This window comes from Rhopalosiphum padi, chromosome 1 (assembly GCF_020882245.1).
Source record: "Rhopalosiphum padi isolate XX-2018 chromosome 1, ASM2088224v1, whole genome shotgun sequence".
Lineage (NCBI taxonomy): Eukaryota > Metazoa > Arthropoda > Insecta > Hemiptera > Aphididae > Rhopalosiphum > Rhopalosiphum padi.
In genome coordinates, this window is record NC_083597.1 from 18489785 (window position 1) to 18507542 (window position 17758).

Sequence of the window (17758 nt, forward strand, 5' to 3'; positions counted from 1 at the left end):
TGAATTTCCGATTTTATATTTTGATATGTTATAAGAACTAAAATTAAATAATTAACTGTGAATTATTATAACACTTTATTTATTGTTTATTATTATTTATTATTATATTATATGTATATACTTACATTTAATGTGTAGGTATGTATTTAAATTCTGTTTATAATAACATAATGGAGAATATTTATTTAAATTATGAGTGAAAGACGTTCTTAAATATCAATAAAAATGTTTCTATTTTGAATAGTTTGATTCTTGGTTTGATAATTAATATTTGAATTTCCATAACTTCCAAAGCCTAACGCACAGATTTTGTAGAAGATATTATATAATATTTTCCAAGGCCATGGCGTCATTGCGGCGTGGCCTAATGTAATGATAACTAAAAAAGTGATGCATTTCTGTGTTAACAATGTTCAGCCCGTTGAATATAATAATTTAGACCATGGTCTTAAAAAAGATTAAAAGAAGTTCCAGGTTCCAACACTAATTATTTGGACCAAAATATGTATCTAGATTCATGTACAATGTACATTGTACATGCATGGTGGTTTGTCGCTCCTGAGTGGTTGTCTCCTTATCAGCAACAGGCTGTATATTATTGTGATATTATTATTGTATGACTGATAATATTTTCACGATAATGACTGATAAGTATTAAGTGATAACCGTTTTTTGAAAATCTTTATGACAATAAATATTACCTAGATTAATAAATAATTTTATTGTTTAAACATATTATTATAAATCAGTTTTAAACATCATTTTGGATTTTGATTTTAACCTTTTGCATTGTATTTTGTAATAATCTACTGAACAAGTAAGTAATATATCTAATCATTAAATTCCAATATACCTTTGTTGAATATTTTATTCTAAAATAGGTAATCTACAATTTACAAACACCATAGCCAATATTTGAATTAAATCTTTGTTCATTCTTCATCATAGAAGTAGACTGTTATAAGCTGGCCCGCATTGTGTGTATTTAATTTGTGTCTATTTGTTCACTAGCTATATCATAATATGATAGTGGTGAATTAATTAATTATGTATTTTAACGTACCAATTGTTATTTTTTCCAGTTCATCACAAATAGACAATAGTACATCATAATTTTACGTTATGAAGGCTTTTTTGGAATGGGTGCGTAATCGTTTCTCCAAGGTCGACTTGATGCACCTAGTTGATATTGATGATGAAAATCTTCAATTATTAATATTCCAAAACGGACCCAGCAGAGATGAATTTATAAAGGTTTTGGTATATAAACTGTTATTGGATATTGATCCTGAGTCTGAATACTCAAAAACATATGGTAATAATTAACTGTATATTAATTAAATAATGTGTGAGTTGAAGGCATTGTTACTAATATATAATTTTTTTTAGATTTAGAATATATACTTGTGTCATTTGGTTTGTTAAATAAAAAAACTGCTCAAAATTTTTTAGAAGTAAGTGAAATTACTTAGTAAATAAATATTTTTTTAAGATATAGTTTTTAGTAAAAAATATTGAGTTAATAGGAATTTGGTAATTTTTTAGATACCTACTAATCGGTTAATTTTTTTAACGTCAATTTTTTATTAAACCAATGTTTATTTTTATTTTTAGGGTAATATGTCAACAAAGTTACATATAGCTACATGGAAAATAATTATTGAATCTTTGATACCAACTACAACAATCACCAATCAATATCCGAGATATGAAGAACTAATGAATACCATTTACGAAAAGAGTAATTATTTTCGAGTAAGAGTTAATATGAATTTGTTATTACTCATTAGTATTGTTATTTGTTTAAAGTCTAGAGCAGATTATCATGTAAAATGTGTTGATTGATAAAACATAATTTTATATTGTTATTTAATTTATTCCAATAGCATGTGAGTTGTAGGGTCAACAATACTTGTCCTGTTAAAAAACTTAAAAATAAAATAAAATAATGTATATTTAATTTAATTAAACAAAAAAATAAAAATTGTTTAGATTCATTACTTATATTTGTTTAAGTATAAAATACTTATGCAGGTACATATTTTATCGTATTTTGCTAAACACAATATTTTTTTGGAGCTTGTTTATTATAATAGTAGCTTATACTATTTTAATATTCAATAAATCTTAATCATCTGTTTTACTTATTATAATTTTTTAGACTGCTGAAAATAAAAATTATCTACCTCCAGAACTTATATCAAAGTTGAAAATTGAAACAGCTTTGAACGAAAATAGTGAGAGTATTGATGAAATTACAGACCAATTAATCAAGCTCATAAATAAACAAATAATACATGATGGAAATAATGATTTTAAATCTCCCTCAAATTGTGAGGTAGGTAAAATAAAACATAAATATGTAAATAATCAAAGTATATATGGTAGGTATGTAGTATATTGCTAATACATAATAACAGTTATTTATAAAATTCAAGGTTAGGTAATACAAAAAAAAATATATTTTAAATCTATTCTACTATTTCTAGGAACGATCATTAGATTCAAACTCAGAATTTATGGACTTGATATCAATACAAAAAGAAGTTGATCAATGTATTAAGATTTCAAATGACAAAAAGATAACTCCATTAAATAATGAAGGCTCAATCAAAATGACCCCACAAGAGTTTCTTGAACTAACAGAAAAACAAAATTTGATTCATACTGATAATTTAGAATTCAAATTAGAATATATCCATAAGGTTAATTTAAATCTTTTTAGACTTTATATATCAATAATATTGTTGGTTACAATTGTTTTTTTTAAATATTTTTCAGCTTGTAAAAGCTGAACAAGATTTACAAATCTTAGCTGATTCATTAATAGTACAGGTATAATATTATGAATTATTATTTACATTTTTATTACTTTGTAATAATACAATAATTATAATAAGATAAGATGATAAATATTGAAAAGTATTAAAAATATTTAATTTTATACCTATGTGAAATCAATAATTGTATGCATGATCAAATATTTTTACTTAATTTTGCTACAGTTGAGTTGTGATAACTCGAATTTTTTTTTATTCCCCTAAATGGCCTATAAATATAAATATATATACAATAAATATTATGTTTATATATTTATATATGTAAAGTCGAGTTAGATATCTCAGAGTGAATTTTTATCTCCCTTCAACTTAGAGCTATCGCAATTCGACTGTATTAATTTACATTACTATTCAATACTCATATAATATGTATTATATTAAAGGTAGTTTACCCGAAGTGTAAAAATTAAGAGGATGTTATACCCGCATATGTTGTCTTTGGCTTACATACATATAATATGGAATATTTTCATTCAGCGAAATTCATTTTGTTATGTTATCTTTAATATTAGAGAAAATTTACCTATTATTAAATTTAAAGGTAAGAATATTATCTAGGCAATGTCAAATGCTTTAATTTATATCATAATTTTAAAGTTGTAATATTTTACTTAGCAATAACTCACTTTAAAATGATGATTTCAATAAAAGCATACAATATTTCCTAGATAATATCCTTACCTTTAAATTTGATAATAGGTAAATTTACTTTAACATTAAAGCTAACATCACAAAATGTGTACTATTGTAATTTTAGCTTAAAGGCATTTTCCTGTTGAAATATTTTATAAATACTTTGTTGATCAAAAATTTTAAATATTGTAAATAGCTGTACAAATTGTAGTTATGTTACATTATAATGAACATTTAAGGCTGATTATAAAATATATAATGGATATAGTGAAAATCTGTTAAAATGATTCTCAAGGGATTAATACAATTTGTCGTTATAGTTGGTAGGAGCCAAGAGGTAATAATAATAATTAGTTATAAAAAAATTTAAACAAAAGTTTTAAGTCTTATGCAGTGGCTTATTAAAAGAGATCAAGGGGTGCGGGTGTATCTTGGCCTTGGGTAATACAATGTTTTTTTTTAAATAAATGCAAAATTATTATACAATTTTAAATTAATAAAACAAGCAATAATATTTGTAAAAATGTATAAAATAATTTTAGTAAGATGAATGCACCTCTCTCAGACCTCCTTATTTAATGTTTGGGTGAAGTGGGTTGTTGACAATTTTTCAGTTGGACCCACATTTTGAAGTTATGCCACTGGTCTTCAGTTTACGTATCATAATGAATATTAAGTAATAGTTGATAATTAATAATAATCAATGTTTAATTTATGTATGGACATGTAATGATGGACATTTTACAACGTAATTTATGTTATGATACATTTGTTTATAAAAACATATAATTTGAATTGTTTTTAGATTAGTTGACAAAGTGATACATTAACTACATTATCTTAATTATTATTATCTACATGTTACAATTACTGATGAATTATAGCATCTATCTTCAATCCTAAAGTAGTAAAATGTTGATATTGTTTATTAGTTCTGTTGTTGAATCAGTTTCATCGTTATAATTTCTCTTTACCAAAAATATTTTGGACTGACATATTTAGTTGCTTTAATAGTGTGAACATAATAGCTGAAGTCATTATAATTATTATTTTCATTAATATTTTGGTTATAAAAAATAAAATATTGTATATCAGTAGTTCTTAAACTGTGATCTGTGCTATCAATGCTTTTGGCCATGGAGTCATAACATAAATAATAATAGTTTAGTGAAACTTCTATATTATGAAATTTTATGAAAAAAAAAAAAATAATGTGTATTTTAAGGAAATTAATCCATTAAATATAATTAAATTATAGTTTGATATCCAAAAAACATTTTGTTAAAAAGTAATTATTTGCAAGTTTCTTTATTTATTATTATTTTACACTCAAGTTGTCTCAACTTTTTTTCTCAGATAGCTTATCGTATTTTTATTAAACATGAGATTTATTGTAAAAAATTGTATAAAGTTAAAAGTTATTTGATTGAAAACTGAGGAGGAATGCTTTAAAAAAGTTTAAAAGTCTTTTATTAGGGGTACGTATATTTTAGTATTTCAAAAGCTTAAGAACTGTTATTTTATATTATCATTTATAAAAGATATTAAAAGTCTGATTACCATAATATTATTTTGAAATATTTTTATGTCTATATGGCTATGAATTAATAGATCTACAGCCAAAGATATCGCATGAAATTAAACTTATAAAAAGCCAAAAAGGTAATGGCAATTTGTTTTCATATTTTTTTTTTTTAAATTATTGAATTATTGTTTTAAATACATTAAAGTTTTGTATTTTAATATATATTTATTTTAAAATTTAAAATAGTTTGTGCATAATATTATATAATTTTTAAAAGTTCTAAATAGATCACATTATGTATACATATTTACACAATTTATTAGGCATTATTAATTGTGTAGTATGGTTTACAAATCTAATATTTAATGGTTTTATATTTGCATGATATTGTCATTAATATATATATATATATATATATTATATTGTCATCCAAATTGTGACAAATAAATAATTGTCAAGTGTTCTTCAGAAATAAAGTTTGGAATTACATGAGTTGAAGAAGTGATGTGGGTAAAGTGATTTAGAATCATCTGAAAAAGTTTTTATCAAACTTTAGGTACTTGCTTTTTATCTTAGTAAGAAACTTTTGTACATTTTTTCAGACTTTATAATACATAATATGCAGGTAGTATTAATACATATAATAATGTGGTGCAATTTTTATAGCACATGTGATATTTGATTTCACATACATTTTTTAAAGGAAATGTTGAAATTAAAAACAATTTTGAAAACTATTAATAATTTAGTCTAATCAGTTAAATTTGTAATTTTATATTTAACATTAATAACTGATTTGAATTAAATATAACTTATAGATATGTTTATGTTTTTAAGTTCAAGTTATGCATTGTACATTTTTATATATGTTAACCTTTTACAAATTATTATAGTAAGTTGTAATTTTAGAAAAACATGTCTATAGTTAGATAATATTATAAATACCTTTTGATTTTTCATTAGCTGATTTTCTATTTTTAATTAATATTTTTTTTTCAGTCTATGTCGGATAGCAAAGAATGTCAAAGAAAAACTTCATAAACTCCCGTTAATTATATATAAATTAAATTTGTGTAATAATAATAATATGTATAAAATCTAAATTTTTTTGAGTGTGAAGTTTTATATTTTTTTATTTTTATTATATATATTATATCTAATATCTTATAAAAAAGATTCAAATTATGTTAAAGTATTTGATAATTTTTATACTTATTACAGCATAAAAATTTGGAATTATTTAGATACAATTTATTTGTGTTTTCAAGACAATTTTAGTAATCTAACTTGTTTATTATTTTACTTTCTTGAAAATTCCACTCCAAATATTTGCACTTGGTAGTAGTTGTTAATGGTAATATTATGTTACATTGTTACTAACACCTTTTTTTATGTAATGGAAGTGAAATTAGTGTAAATGACATGATTACAATAATTTAATTTTCCTATATTCCTATTAAAATTTAAAATACAGTTAACTTTATAATTTATGTGTAATGTTTTAGTCTTTACTTTTAAATCTAAGATATAATTGTTGAGTTTTCAAGGCAAGTTAACTTAACGATAAAATGTTAACAAGTTTATTGTTCAGTTAAATTTTGTCGAAGTAGACAGAAATAAATGTAATTTTATTAAAAGAATAAAATAAAACAAATTATTTATTTTCAGAATACTAGAATGATAGACTTGTTCGCTTTTAAGGACTTTTCGTGTTTCTGTGGGCCCCTTATTTTTTGGTAAAATTCACTGCCATCACACGTTTACCACGGTTATCCAACCTACAATCACTATTTTTTAAAAATAAATATGGCGTACGAATGAGACGTCTATATTAGGTATTATAATTTATCACGACATCTGGGTGTATTGTATCATAATATAACCCCTGCAATCCTTAAATTACCATAATGCGTGTTTTTACGGCGTTATTTGGTTTTGCGCAGATGCGCGTGTATTTCACTCATCTATGATTTATACTGGGAAGATAAAGACTATAAAATTTATAGTTTTTATCTTACTGGTTTATCACGTAGATATACTTTACTATAGCAGTATACGCTGTATGAATAACAAATAATAGTATGAACTATGTTGTGTCGATGCAGGTGTCAAACATTTGGAATCAGAATAGGTATAGGTACCTAATAAAATAAAATAATATATATTTATATTATATTATTTACATTTTTGACTCTTACAGATCTGCATTCTGTTCACAATCACATGCTTGTGTGGTGATATACATTTACAACTTGGATTCATCGGGTGACTATGCATAAAAGTTTATTTACCTACATTAGGTTGGTAAGTATGTTTAGGCAGGTAAAATAATTGTGTTATGGTCAAAACATTTTTTGATTTGTAATTATATTTTATTTAATAATACAACAAACAGGCGTCTGTAATCCACCACAAGAAATATCAAAAAAAGTAAGTAGGTATATGATATTATTATAACTTGTACGTTTAAAAATGAATTATTAATCTCCGTCTATTGAAGAATAACTAATAAAATAAATTTATATGGGCAGTACTATATATAACTATATAAATATAATTACTATATATATTAACCTAACTTAATTTATATCTTATAGTAATTTATACTTTATAGTATATATAATATGGTAGTGTAATTTTTTTTTGTTAGTGAGACAACACAATTTTAGTTGTATCACTTGTATCGTCCACATATTTTATTAGCTCGGTAACACACAACCACCTTTTCTCTTCCATTAGTAATAAATTATGGAAATCAATTTTCAGTAAGTATTATACTTACTTAAAATAATACGATAATTATTGGCTTATCTTTACTTCATTATAAATGCAAGTATTGAAGTATCTATTCTAAACTATTTATTGTTTCACCAAACTATAACATCATCATAATATCGGCATATACCTAGTTATTTTATTTATCTATTATAATTAAGTTTTGGTCAATTATAATTGTGATAATTAAATATAATAGTATTATTTAAATAAAAGATTTTAGAGTAGGTATGTTTTGAACCACCGTCGAGATATTGCGTACTTACCTAAGTTCTAAAGTATCAAGTTTGATTGTTGTAAGTATTGACGTTATATTATTGCTAATTTTAAATTTGTGTTATTTCTGTATGATGTGGCAGAGTGGACATTTCAGAAGTTCTCTCGTACTGTTAAACTGTTGGTAGGAATTTGGCTGTTCTTCTAATGTTTGTTCTTAAATGGCTGACTTACTGATTTCTAATGAATTAAAGTTTTAAACTAATACAGCATCACATAATTTATTTTATAATCTATAATAATTGAGATTATAATATTAATATACTACAACATAGTTCAAAATTTTTTGATTAATTACAAGTTTAACAATTTGAAATGAAATGCATTTGTTTGTGAGAGAAGATGTTCTTCTTCCCATTTTTTAAATATTAAATAAATTCATTAATTTTGTATGCATTTAGCATTTTTGTACTTTTGGTTTCATAATATAGTAACAAGTACCTATTAAAGTTCTATAATTACTTATTAATTTATACATTGTTAATAATTTTTCCAGCGATTTCTAATATAGTGCCATAACTGAATTATCATTCATTAATGAAAGAAATAGTTGTTAATTTATTGTGTTTAGATAATAAGGAGTGGTGGCTTTAGGGTTTGATTTTTTTTGGACTGGGGGCATAAAAACCACACACATTTTTTTTAAATACTTCATGATACATTTATTCAAATGCATAAAAATCACTGCCTCATATAATCCACATTAGTTATTTATATAAAATATTATGCAAAATAATACACAAGTCAATAAAATAAAAAAATCTAATTTTCGATTTTTATTTTTTTTTGTGATCGATTTATTACCGGCGTAGTACTTATTACGCGAAAATAAAATATAAAGACTAATGAAAATTTACAATTTACAAAAGCGATATATTAATATTTAATATACTAATAATAGGTGATATTATATACCGTAATAATAAAAGCATATAACTAGTATATTATTCGCCTTTTTTTGGGGGGGGGGGCATGGCTCCTTGGGCCCCTTCTAAAGCCGTCACTGATAATAACTATGGTCCATAGTTTATGGATCATAATCTACAGTCTCCACTCTTCCATAACAACATAGGTAATTTTATAATTAACGTTTTCTTCATTGTAGTTTGATTACTGATGGATGTTTTTGTCAAAAATTGTGTATAACTGTAGAATACGTCTTCGAGTTTACGACTATATCATATACTAGAAGTGATTTATACATTTTAAGGTTTATATACATCCAGGATTGGAGACAGAGAGAGAAAGAGAAAGAGATCCGTAAAGTTATAAATCGAGTCCGTTAGGCGACACCTCTCGGCTCAAAATATGTTTACTGCAACGTAATGCCTATTTAAAATGCGAGCGGTGTTTAAAAAAAAAATAATGATAAAAATAATAGTTATAATAGTAATAGTAAAAATAATAATAATAATCCGTTCCAGCGTGCGGGGATCGCGTATTGCGGTAATAGTATATTATATATATACATTATACAATATACATATACTACAACGGTGTGCGGACGAAAAATGTATTCCAGTGATAATCCTGTAGTTAAAATAACTCGGTGACGTCACACGTCGTTCTTTCCTATACTGGCTTTCAGATTCTGGGCACAGTGATTAAACCTCAACGGTGGACCGTATATTATAATATACGTACAATCGAATCGACCAGCACTATATCCGTTTGTTTTTTATGAAATATTTTTACCATTTATGCCGTATTTAAACGAATTGCGATGTGTGTTACCTTTCTCATAATATTAACTATTTATGTAAAACTAAAATTTAAATTATAAATATGGTAAGTAGGTACTTCGTTAGGGAAACGGAATGGAATACTCATATAGTTAGTACCTAATTTGTAAAAATAAATAACGTATTAGAGTTACGTCGCTAAACAATATTGGCACCCAGTCTGTATGCATATTGTAGTGAACGAAATTGTGTAAAATTTGGTATGTTATTAATATTGATTGTTGATAGGTAGGTATAAGTTTAGAGAGTTATTTATTTTTGAAATACTGTGTAGGTAATAACGCAAAACTTTAAAGTTATAAACTGTTAAATTAACTTATTATTATAACCTATAGGTACTAAAACAATTCCACCTAACTAAAACTTAAGTATTACACAATGGTCAATGAAACTAGTTCATGTATTTTATGTACATATACGTAAATGTATAACATTTGGTAAACAAAATCATCATTGCAGACTGCAGTAGATACTTTATGACTATGATATGTCTATAAACATGTATATAGCAATATGGCATATAGGTATACATCATAATATAAGGTTAGGTTAAAATTTAAAAAGTCTATAATTGGCTATAAATGAGTTAAAATATTAATAGAATTATATATTATTTAAAGGAAAAGCTAATGTAAACATTTGTTAAACATTTTATCTATGGTTATTTATTTTTGAATCACAAAAAAAAAAATTGATTTTGTCAAATACTGTTTTTCGTAAAAACTTCCGTTAATTTTTAACATTTTAATAGGTAATACTAAGAATTTATTATTTTGATTTTTTTAAAATACAAAGTAGATACAATTTTCTTATTGCGTATACATGCATAAAAAAAACATCATTGTATCGATACATTTATGATTCATCGCTTCGCACTCAGAATCTAAAAATAATACAATTTCTTTACCTATTAATATAAGGACACATAGGTATATTAACACAAATACACACATATATTAATGTACAATATACATAATATCATATACAAACGGATATTTTATGATGGCAGTAGTATATTATAGAACTAATTAGAATTATGCTAAAGCATACAAAAAAAAAAATTGATGAATTTAACAGATATAAATATTATTTTTAAGATTAAACTATGGAAATGTTGAACTATAAATTATAATTGCCAGCTGTAGATTAGGTATACGTGACATTTTCTTCTAGTTGCACATTTTTCTTTGTAACAAAGTTTTTAAAAATAATAAGTAGTATGTAATAGGTAACTTAAATAATTATTGTGAATTTTAATAAAAAATTAATTAGACTGAAATTGTATGGGGTGGTTAAACTCCACATTTATCCTTTCCTTCCCCAACATTGCTCATCGAAAATACTTTGTATATTGTTTAATGCAGATAAAGTACATTAGACTACCTATTGAGTATTGATTCCGTGACCTTACTTTCCAGTCAATTTTTATATTGAATATGATAGAAATAACCTTATTGCAAAAATAAAACACAATTTGATATAATTCATCTACTTTCTCTAGCATTAACTTACAAGTTTCAATATAAAATCTCAGCGGGGAACTGAAAACACTTGTAAATACAGTGAATTGCCCTATAACGAAGGCTATCATTTCAAAAACAACCTACCCATACATATATACATAGGGATGCTGAATAATATATTGTAGGCAAATTATATAATTGAAACAATTTATATAATATACACACTTTTAGTTAATGATGTATATTCACATATATTTTCATATTATACCTACTGCAGTCAAACAAAGTAAAAATAGGTTTTATATAGTTATAATAATATTATAATTTATATATTTAAAAATATTTTAATTGACATCATGGAATTAAAAATATTATGTAATGTTAAATCATTTTATTCCATAAGAACATTATAGGCTAGTCTAAAGAAATCTATTTAATATTTGATTTAAAAATGTTGTATAATGTTGTTGGTCGATAAGTAATCGCAAAAAAATAAATAAAGCATTTAAGTTTTTCAATCAATTGACTAACCAAATTATATGACTATAATTGGTATTACATATGATAAAAATGACCTGTACATTTTCCTTGATAGTCATGATTTGACTTATTGAGTCCGATTGATATAAAAAATATTGATTTTATGATACCATTATATGTTATATATAAAAAAAAAATAAACTGATATTTATTTTCGACGACATTGTGTATTATGTGTAAGGTGTAACACTAAAACGTTAATTTTTTTTATGTGATGTAAGTATATTGTGTAAATGTATAAATACTAAACTTATTGCTGGATTTGATCATTCAGCGGTTATGTGTATTATATGATCCCACGAAGATAAATTATTTGAAAGTATTACTATTTGTCACCTGCAGGCTGCAACTATACGAGTATATATACTACCATACTGGACCTGGATACTGATTCATATAAACCGTGTGTTTCGTGATTTTGGACAAAGTTCAACTTGTACCTGCGTCAGTGTCGAGTTGGAAATCATTTTTTCGAATAAATTTTAAATACATACCACGGTAAGTTAAATGTTGAATATTATAAATTATACAAAATGTGACTGTTTGAAAAGTGAAAATGAGACTGAAAAATATACTGTCCTGACCATGTGACTATATTATACTTTATAAAGCGGGAATGTGGGATGGTGAACAACTTCGGAATATTCATAATTAAAGACTAAAGGATATATTTTGGTCCACATCGGGCGTTTAATGTATATGTTTACACATTATTTGATTAGGACGTTACATCATTTTTCGTTTCAAATTAAATAAAAATCAAACGGTGCGTTAATTTAATTTTCTTGAAATAAAAAAAATTTGCAAGGGAAAGTTTCATGATTTTGATTGTGAGAATGGCACAATTCGAGTTTTTGAGTGATGCTAAAGGTTTAGAGCGGTGAGAAATGGTGATTGTGAAGACGACAAACATACAATTAAAATAGGAGTTGTGCTTATCGTTTTATTTTTCTTTGTGTCACGATGTGGATTTATTTTTTTCAAAAATATTATACACAGAGATTTGATCCAGCGTGTAAAGGCCGTAAATAACGAATGGAAGGTTAGAAAAGGCTGAAATTGAACGAAATGCACGTTCATCCCAGTGTCCATTCTTATCGTCTTTTAACTTTTTCTTATTCGCAGTTCTCAGTTGAGATACACATCCCCGCAAAAACGTGTACGTTAACCAGATTTAATTCACTCACTCACGTGATATTGATAAATGACAGGATGATATGTAAAAATACGTTCAAAATAAATTAATAAATGCGACTCGATTGTGAATAGGACGTAAAATCACAGATCTGCAATCTTTATAATATATTCACGTCAAAAAAATTATTGATATATGTTTTTCGATCATTAAACAGACACGCGAGTGGTCAATTGTTAGAAATCCAAAACTAACACAAATGCGTGCCTCAAAATCATATCAAACATACGACGGTTTCTAAAAAATGGTTCTAGTCTCCTCTTTGTCCTTCACTTTCGAGACATTTCGATCATCGTCGTGCAGTGCACGCAGAGAGACGATAGCTAGACGATATAGGGTATGCATTTAATAATAATATTGTAGCCGTGCTTTTTTTAAATATATATATATATAGGTACACATAATCATACACATTTCATACATAACGAACCTATATAGGGGCTCCGGAGGGAGAGTCAATCGAATCGGTGAGACCGCAAAACACACACACACAAACTTACAAACTTACAAACTCTATCACATGCGTACACTCGAACTCTGTTAACACGATTACAGACCAACACGGACACACACGGTCGCGCTGGCGAACGGAGGGCGGAGAGAGAATACGGCCGGCGATTTAAATATAGAACGCGTGTGTGGAGCGAATATCGCGTGCGTGTGTGGCGAACGGCGGCGGCGGAGACGTATGGTCGCGCTCAGGGGATTCCGTCTCCGTACTTAGGCGTCTGTGCGTACGTCTACAAGTCGTGCGAGTGCCGCCGCCGTGTGTAGCCGACGACGACGACGCACAATATATCATTACAGTGACAACCACGCGACACGAAATCGTATTATTATTGTATATATATAATATAATATTATAATATTATAGTACACTTAAACGCTGGCGGATTCGGTTCGGTTCGGCTTATAGCGCGAGGTACGCGGTCGTCCGAATTTTCGACAGCGATCACCGTCTTCGACCCGGCGACGCGCGTCTACTGTATGTTATTATAATTCATTATATTACACCGGTGTGGAATTCAACGATTATTGTATTTCTTATCCGGGGCGTAAGTGCCCTTACTCGGTGTTTCGCGCACCGGAACCGGTTTCTGAGTAAAAGACACAACCCCCGAAACGCGGATTTCTCCCCGCCGTAGTATTACCCTGCCGGAAAAAGTGAGTACCACCAATATAATAAAATTATTGTCTTATACCTTATCTAATGAACATTTTGCCTATACCGACGTCTATTATTGCGGGTAACGGTTTTTTCATCACTCGTCGTTTCGCCACTATCATCGACCGTTTTCAAAAAGCGACTCGCGTTCCGACACACCCCATAAAATTATTAATGATTGTAATACGTCACAATCTTGATATGAAATTATATACCTAGTTAAATATCTATACATGACATACCTATATAATAGAAACATTATTACGTACTTTCATTGATCTGTCGTGTTCGACGAAACGAGAGAATTTTGCATTTGAGAACCAACGAATTGAATTTTAAATCCACTGCAGGTTAAGTTGGGTACTTACTTATATTTTAATTTATATAAACATTTGTTATTCAAATACAACAATTTCTACATACCTAAGTCTTATTTGGTGAATATCAATTCTATTGATAACATTAATGTATAACATTTTAAATTCTAAAATGGTATTAATTTTTAATTAATTTATCAATTATTTTACTTAACATGACAACCAACAAAATATAATTTAATTCTAGTGACAAGTAGCTTAAAATTATTTATTTGTTCTAATACACTGGATTAGAGGGAGAGTCAGTCGTCCACGCACTCGTAAGGCCGTAAGTCATAATTTCCCCCACTAACTAATTTAATTTTTTTTCACCCGATTTGTATCTATTTATACAATTTATTTAATTTAAAAAGAATTGAACCCTTTTTTCCTTTAACGTTAAATCGAGTTCTTAAGTCCTGGTGCAGTAAAGAAGTCGTCCTGGACTCCAAAACGCCCAAATTCGACCGATTTCATGTTTTCATGTTCGAAGTGTATCCATTTGTATCATACAATTTGTGTACAAATTGGTTATAAAAATATGAAATTAATAACAGGAGGAAAATGATTTACTTACGGATTCTAGAATAACTTACCTCTGTTTAAAGATACAGCGATTTTTATACAGCAGCCATAATTTAATTTAAAAATGGCGATATTGTCACTAGAACACTTGGTTTTGTTTAATATACTTATTTGTGAACTTAAATAATGTATATAACATAGTTCATCTGAAATTATTTTAGATACAGGAATTTCTAATAAAAAAATTTTTTGTGAACTTTATTGTTCATTATTATAAACAAAACTTTGGTACAAGATTTATATAAAAAATAGTTCAGACTATTTATATTTATTGTTTCATACATCTCAGCAATCGCAGGGTTTGCGTTCCCGTGTAAAACTATAAAGGTTTTTTGTTTGAAATAATAAGAAAAATGTATTTGATTTTAAAATTGGTTGTTTTATCATGGTATCACTAAAAATAATTTTAGTCCTGTATGTGATCCTTTTTAAAAAAAAATGTAGTTTTCGTTTAGTAAAAGTATACACGTTAAAGCTAACCTAAAGAAGTCGTTTTTTCGAAGCATACCAGATAATAAATATTGCCAATTATACCACCTACTTGTGATACTATATACATACGGTAGACGGTAGTTATTTGTACGAGTTTATGTTTATTTTAAATCTGATAAAAATAAATATTATATGAATTAGCATTATTTACTTGAGTTTTTATAAGTAGGTTTTTTACTCTCGTGTTTCGACATCAACGATAATAAATTATTCGATAATATTATACCGAGGCCGACAATCGTGGAGATTAGTTTTGTATCTTCACTAATTATAGTCCGTAACGGCGTAACGAAAATTTTATACGAAATATTAGTACGTGTCACATCAGTTTTTATTATGATGGGTTATAAGTTGTTTTTACAGCAGAAATCTAAAGAATTCCTTTAATTTGGTCAGTGATAGTTGTAAAAATGTGTATTGTATATCATTAATCTTGGACTATGCCAAAAATAATAATTTAATGCAATTTTATATAATGATAACACTGCAGGTCAAAAAATTGTTATAGATAAATGGTCGTCGTTGTTGGTCAAAATTTGAAACAATTAACAAATAATAATAAGTTTTGTACAGATCAACATTTAAATCGTTTTATTTTACAGTCTAAAAAAAAAGGAAACGGCATACACGCGTTCCAAGTACTCTAGTATTCTGTGTAATTTATTACAATTATAATTATATAAATAAATAATAATATATAATACACGTTTTTATTAATTAATAATATTATGCTAAAAAGTAAGTAGATCAGTGTACTTACGATTTTGCCCTGTATAACAGAGGTTCTCGATATTTTTTATTAAAATCCCATCTATACATTTTGAAAATTTTCTAGTACCATTCTATCTAATAACCTTTTTTTGCATAATAAAATATGAATATTTATAAATCATTTTCTACGTATAATTTATTTTTTGTATAGATATATCGACGCAAAAGAGATTAGAAAGTGTAGAACTTTTGTGGATGACATTAAATATTAATAGTAAATCTAAATTTTTATAGTGAGGTTTATAGGTACATGCACCTCAGGTTAAATAACGTTGTCCTATAATCTATTTAATATGATATTAATAACGGTTTTCTCTATCAAATATCAGTATAATAAAATAATTTATAAACATGGTGTAAGAAATATGTTTATCTGCATGTACTTATATTAAATTGAGTTTTCAGCAGAATGAATAATAAAACGAAATTATTTTTAGTTATTTATACAAATTACCCGAATCCTATAAGTTATATAATTTTTGAACAATGTTTATGATAAGATATATACTTACCTATATAATACATTTAATCAATTATTTCACTGAAAACTTGTGTGTCAACAACTAAATTTATCGACCACGTTCAATGAAAAAAAAAAATGGGTTTTTCTTAAAAATTAGACAAAGTACCAAAATAAAGCACATACTGTAAGCGTTACAGTCCATAAATGCTTGTGTATAGTTGTTTTTCCATAAGCGTTAACATTTAGACCGCTAGAGGAGTAAAATAACTGCAACAACGTGTACCGTACACCCCGGAAAGCGGTGTCGAAATAGGTACTAGTAAATGGTATAACACTATATAACACACGCGCTTATAATATGTTATTATTGAATATAATATATTACGTATACGATAATGTTTCGACGAGGACCTTAGTCGATTAATTTACGTTTCCGTTTTAATACGCGGAGTGCGGGAAAACAGAAATAAACGCTTTGGTCCCGATATATAATAATATAGCTATATCTATAGACTACATTATAGTATAAAGTCTGTCGGCGGTGGCGTTCACCAATTTTTATTTACTCGATGGCGTTGGCGTCGGCGGTGCACCGGTGCACGTGTTAAAAGGTTTACGATAAACACCGTCATAATGCATATTATAATAATGACCGAAAAAAGGGGCTGTATATTAGTTGCGTCCCAAAGATAGATATGAAAAAGGTCTAATCCGAATTGCTTCCATAGTTTTTGTACGTTGTATCCGATGAGGCCTATAATGTTATCATCATTGACCGTTTAATAATAACAATAACTATGCAAACTATAGCTATTAGGATTTTCATTTTTCATTCAAAGTTCAACGACATGATCTAAAGTACACATCCAAATATTTTTGTATTCATCGATGTCTTGAAAAATAAACAATGAGATTCCTGTAAAAAACTGAGAAGTAC

The 17758-nt window shown here is 26.8% G+C and overlaps 2 protein-coding genes across 5 annotated transcripts in view; both read left to right on the forward strand.

The window, feature by feature from the left end:
* Window positions 1-661: 661 nt before the first annotated feature.
* On the forward strand, window positions 662-6668 carry LOC132917893 (uncharacterized). Of its 2 annotated transcripts, XM_060978877.1 has the most exons (9): window positions 664-817; window positions 882-977; window positions 1083-1315; window positions 1390-1454; window positions 1615-1755; window positions 2162-2338; window positions 2490-2705; window positions 2782-2835; window positions 5998-6668. In XM_060978877.1, exons 3-9 carry the CDS (start codon window positions 1123-1125, stop codon window positions 6037-6039), a joined length of 888 nt encoding a protein of 295 aa, XP_060834860.1. In that variant the 5' UTR covers window positions 664-817; window positions 882-977; window positions 1083-1122; the 3' UTR covers window positions 6040-6668. The 2 variants fall into 2 exon arrangements, with proteins under 2 accessions (XP_060834861.1, XP_060834860.1); XM_060978878.1 differs by lacking the exon at window positions 882-977 and having other exon boundaries at window positions 662-817.
* A 5385-nt stretch (window positions 6669-12053) lies between these two features.
* The window catches only part of LOC132932283 (innexin shaking-B), a 44213-nt gene continuing 38508 nt past the window's right edge, over window positions 12054-17758 (forward strand). Inside the window, exon 1 of one of the 3 annotated variants that reach the window (XM_060998579.1) lies at window positions 12054-12292. The gene's annotated coding sequence lies outside the window, so the exon portion shown is untranslated. Of the gene's footprint in view, window positions 12293-13693; window positions 14154-17758 lie in introns of those variants that run through there. The other 2 variants (XM_060998582.1, XM_060998577.1) reach the window with 2 other exon arrangements.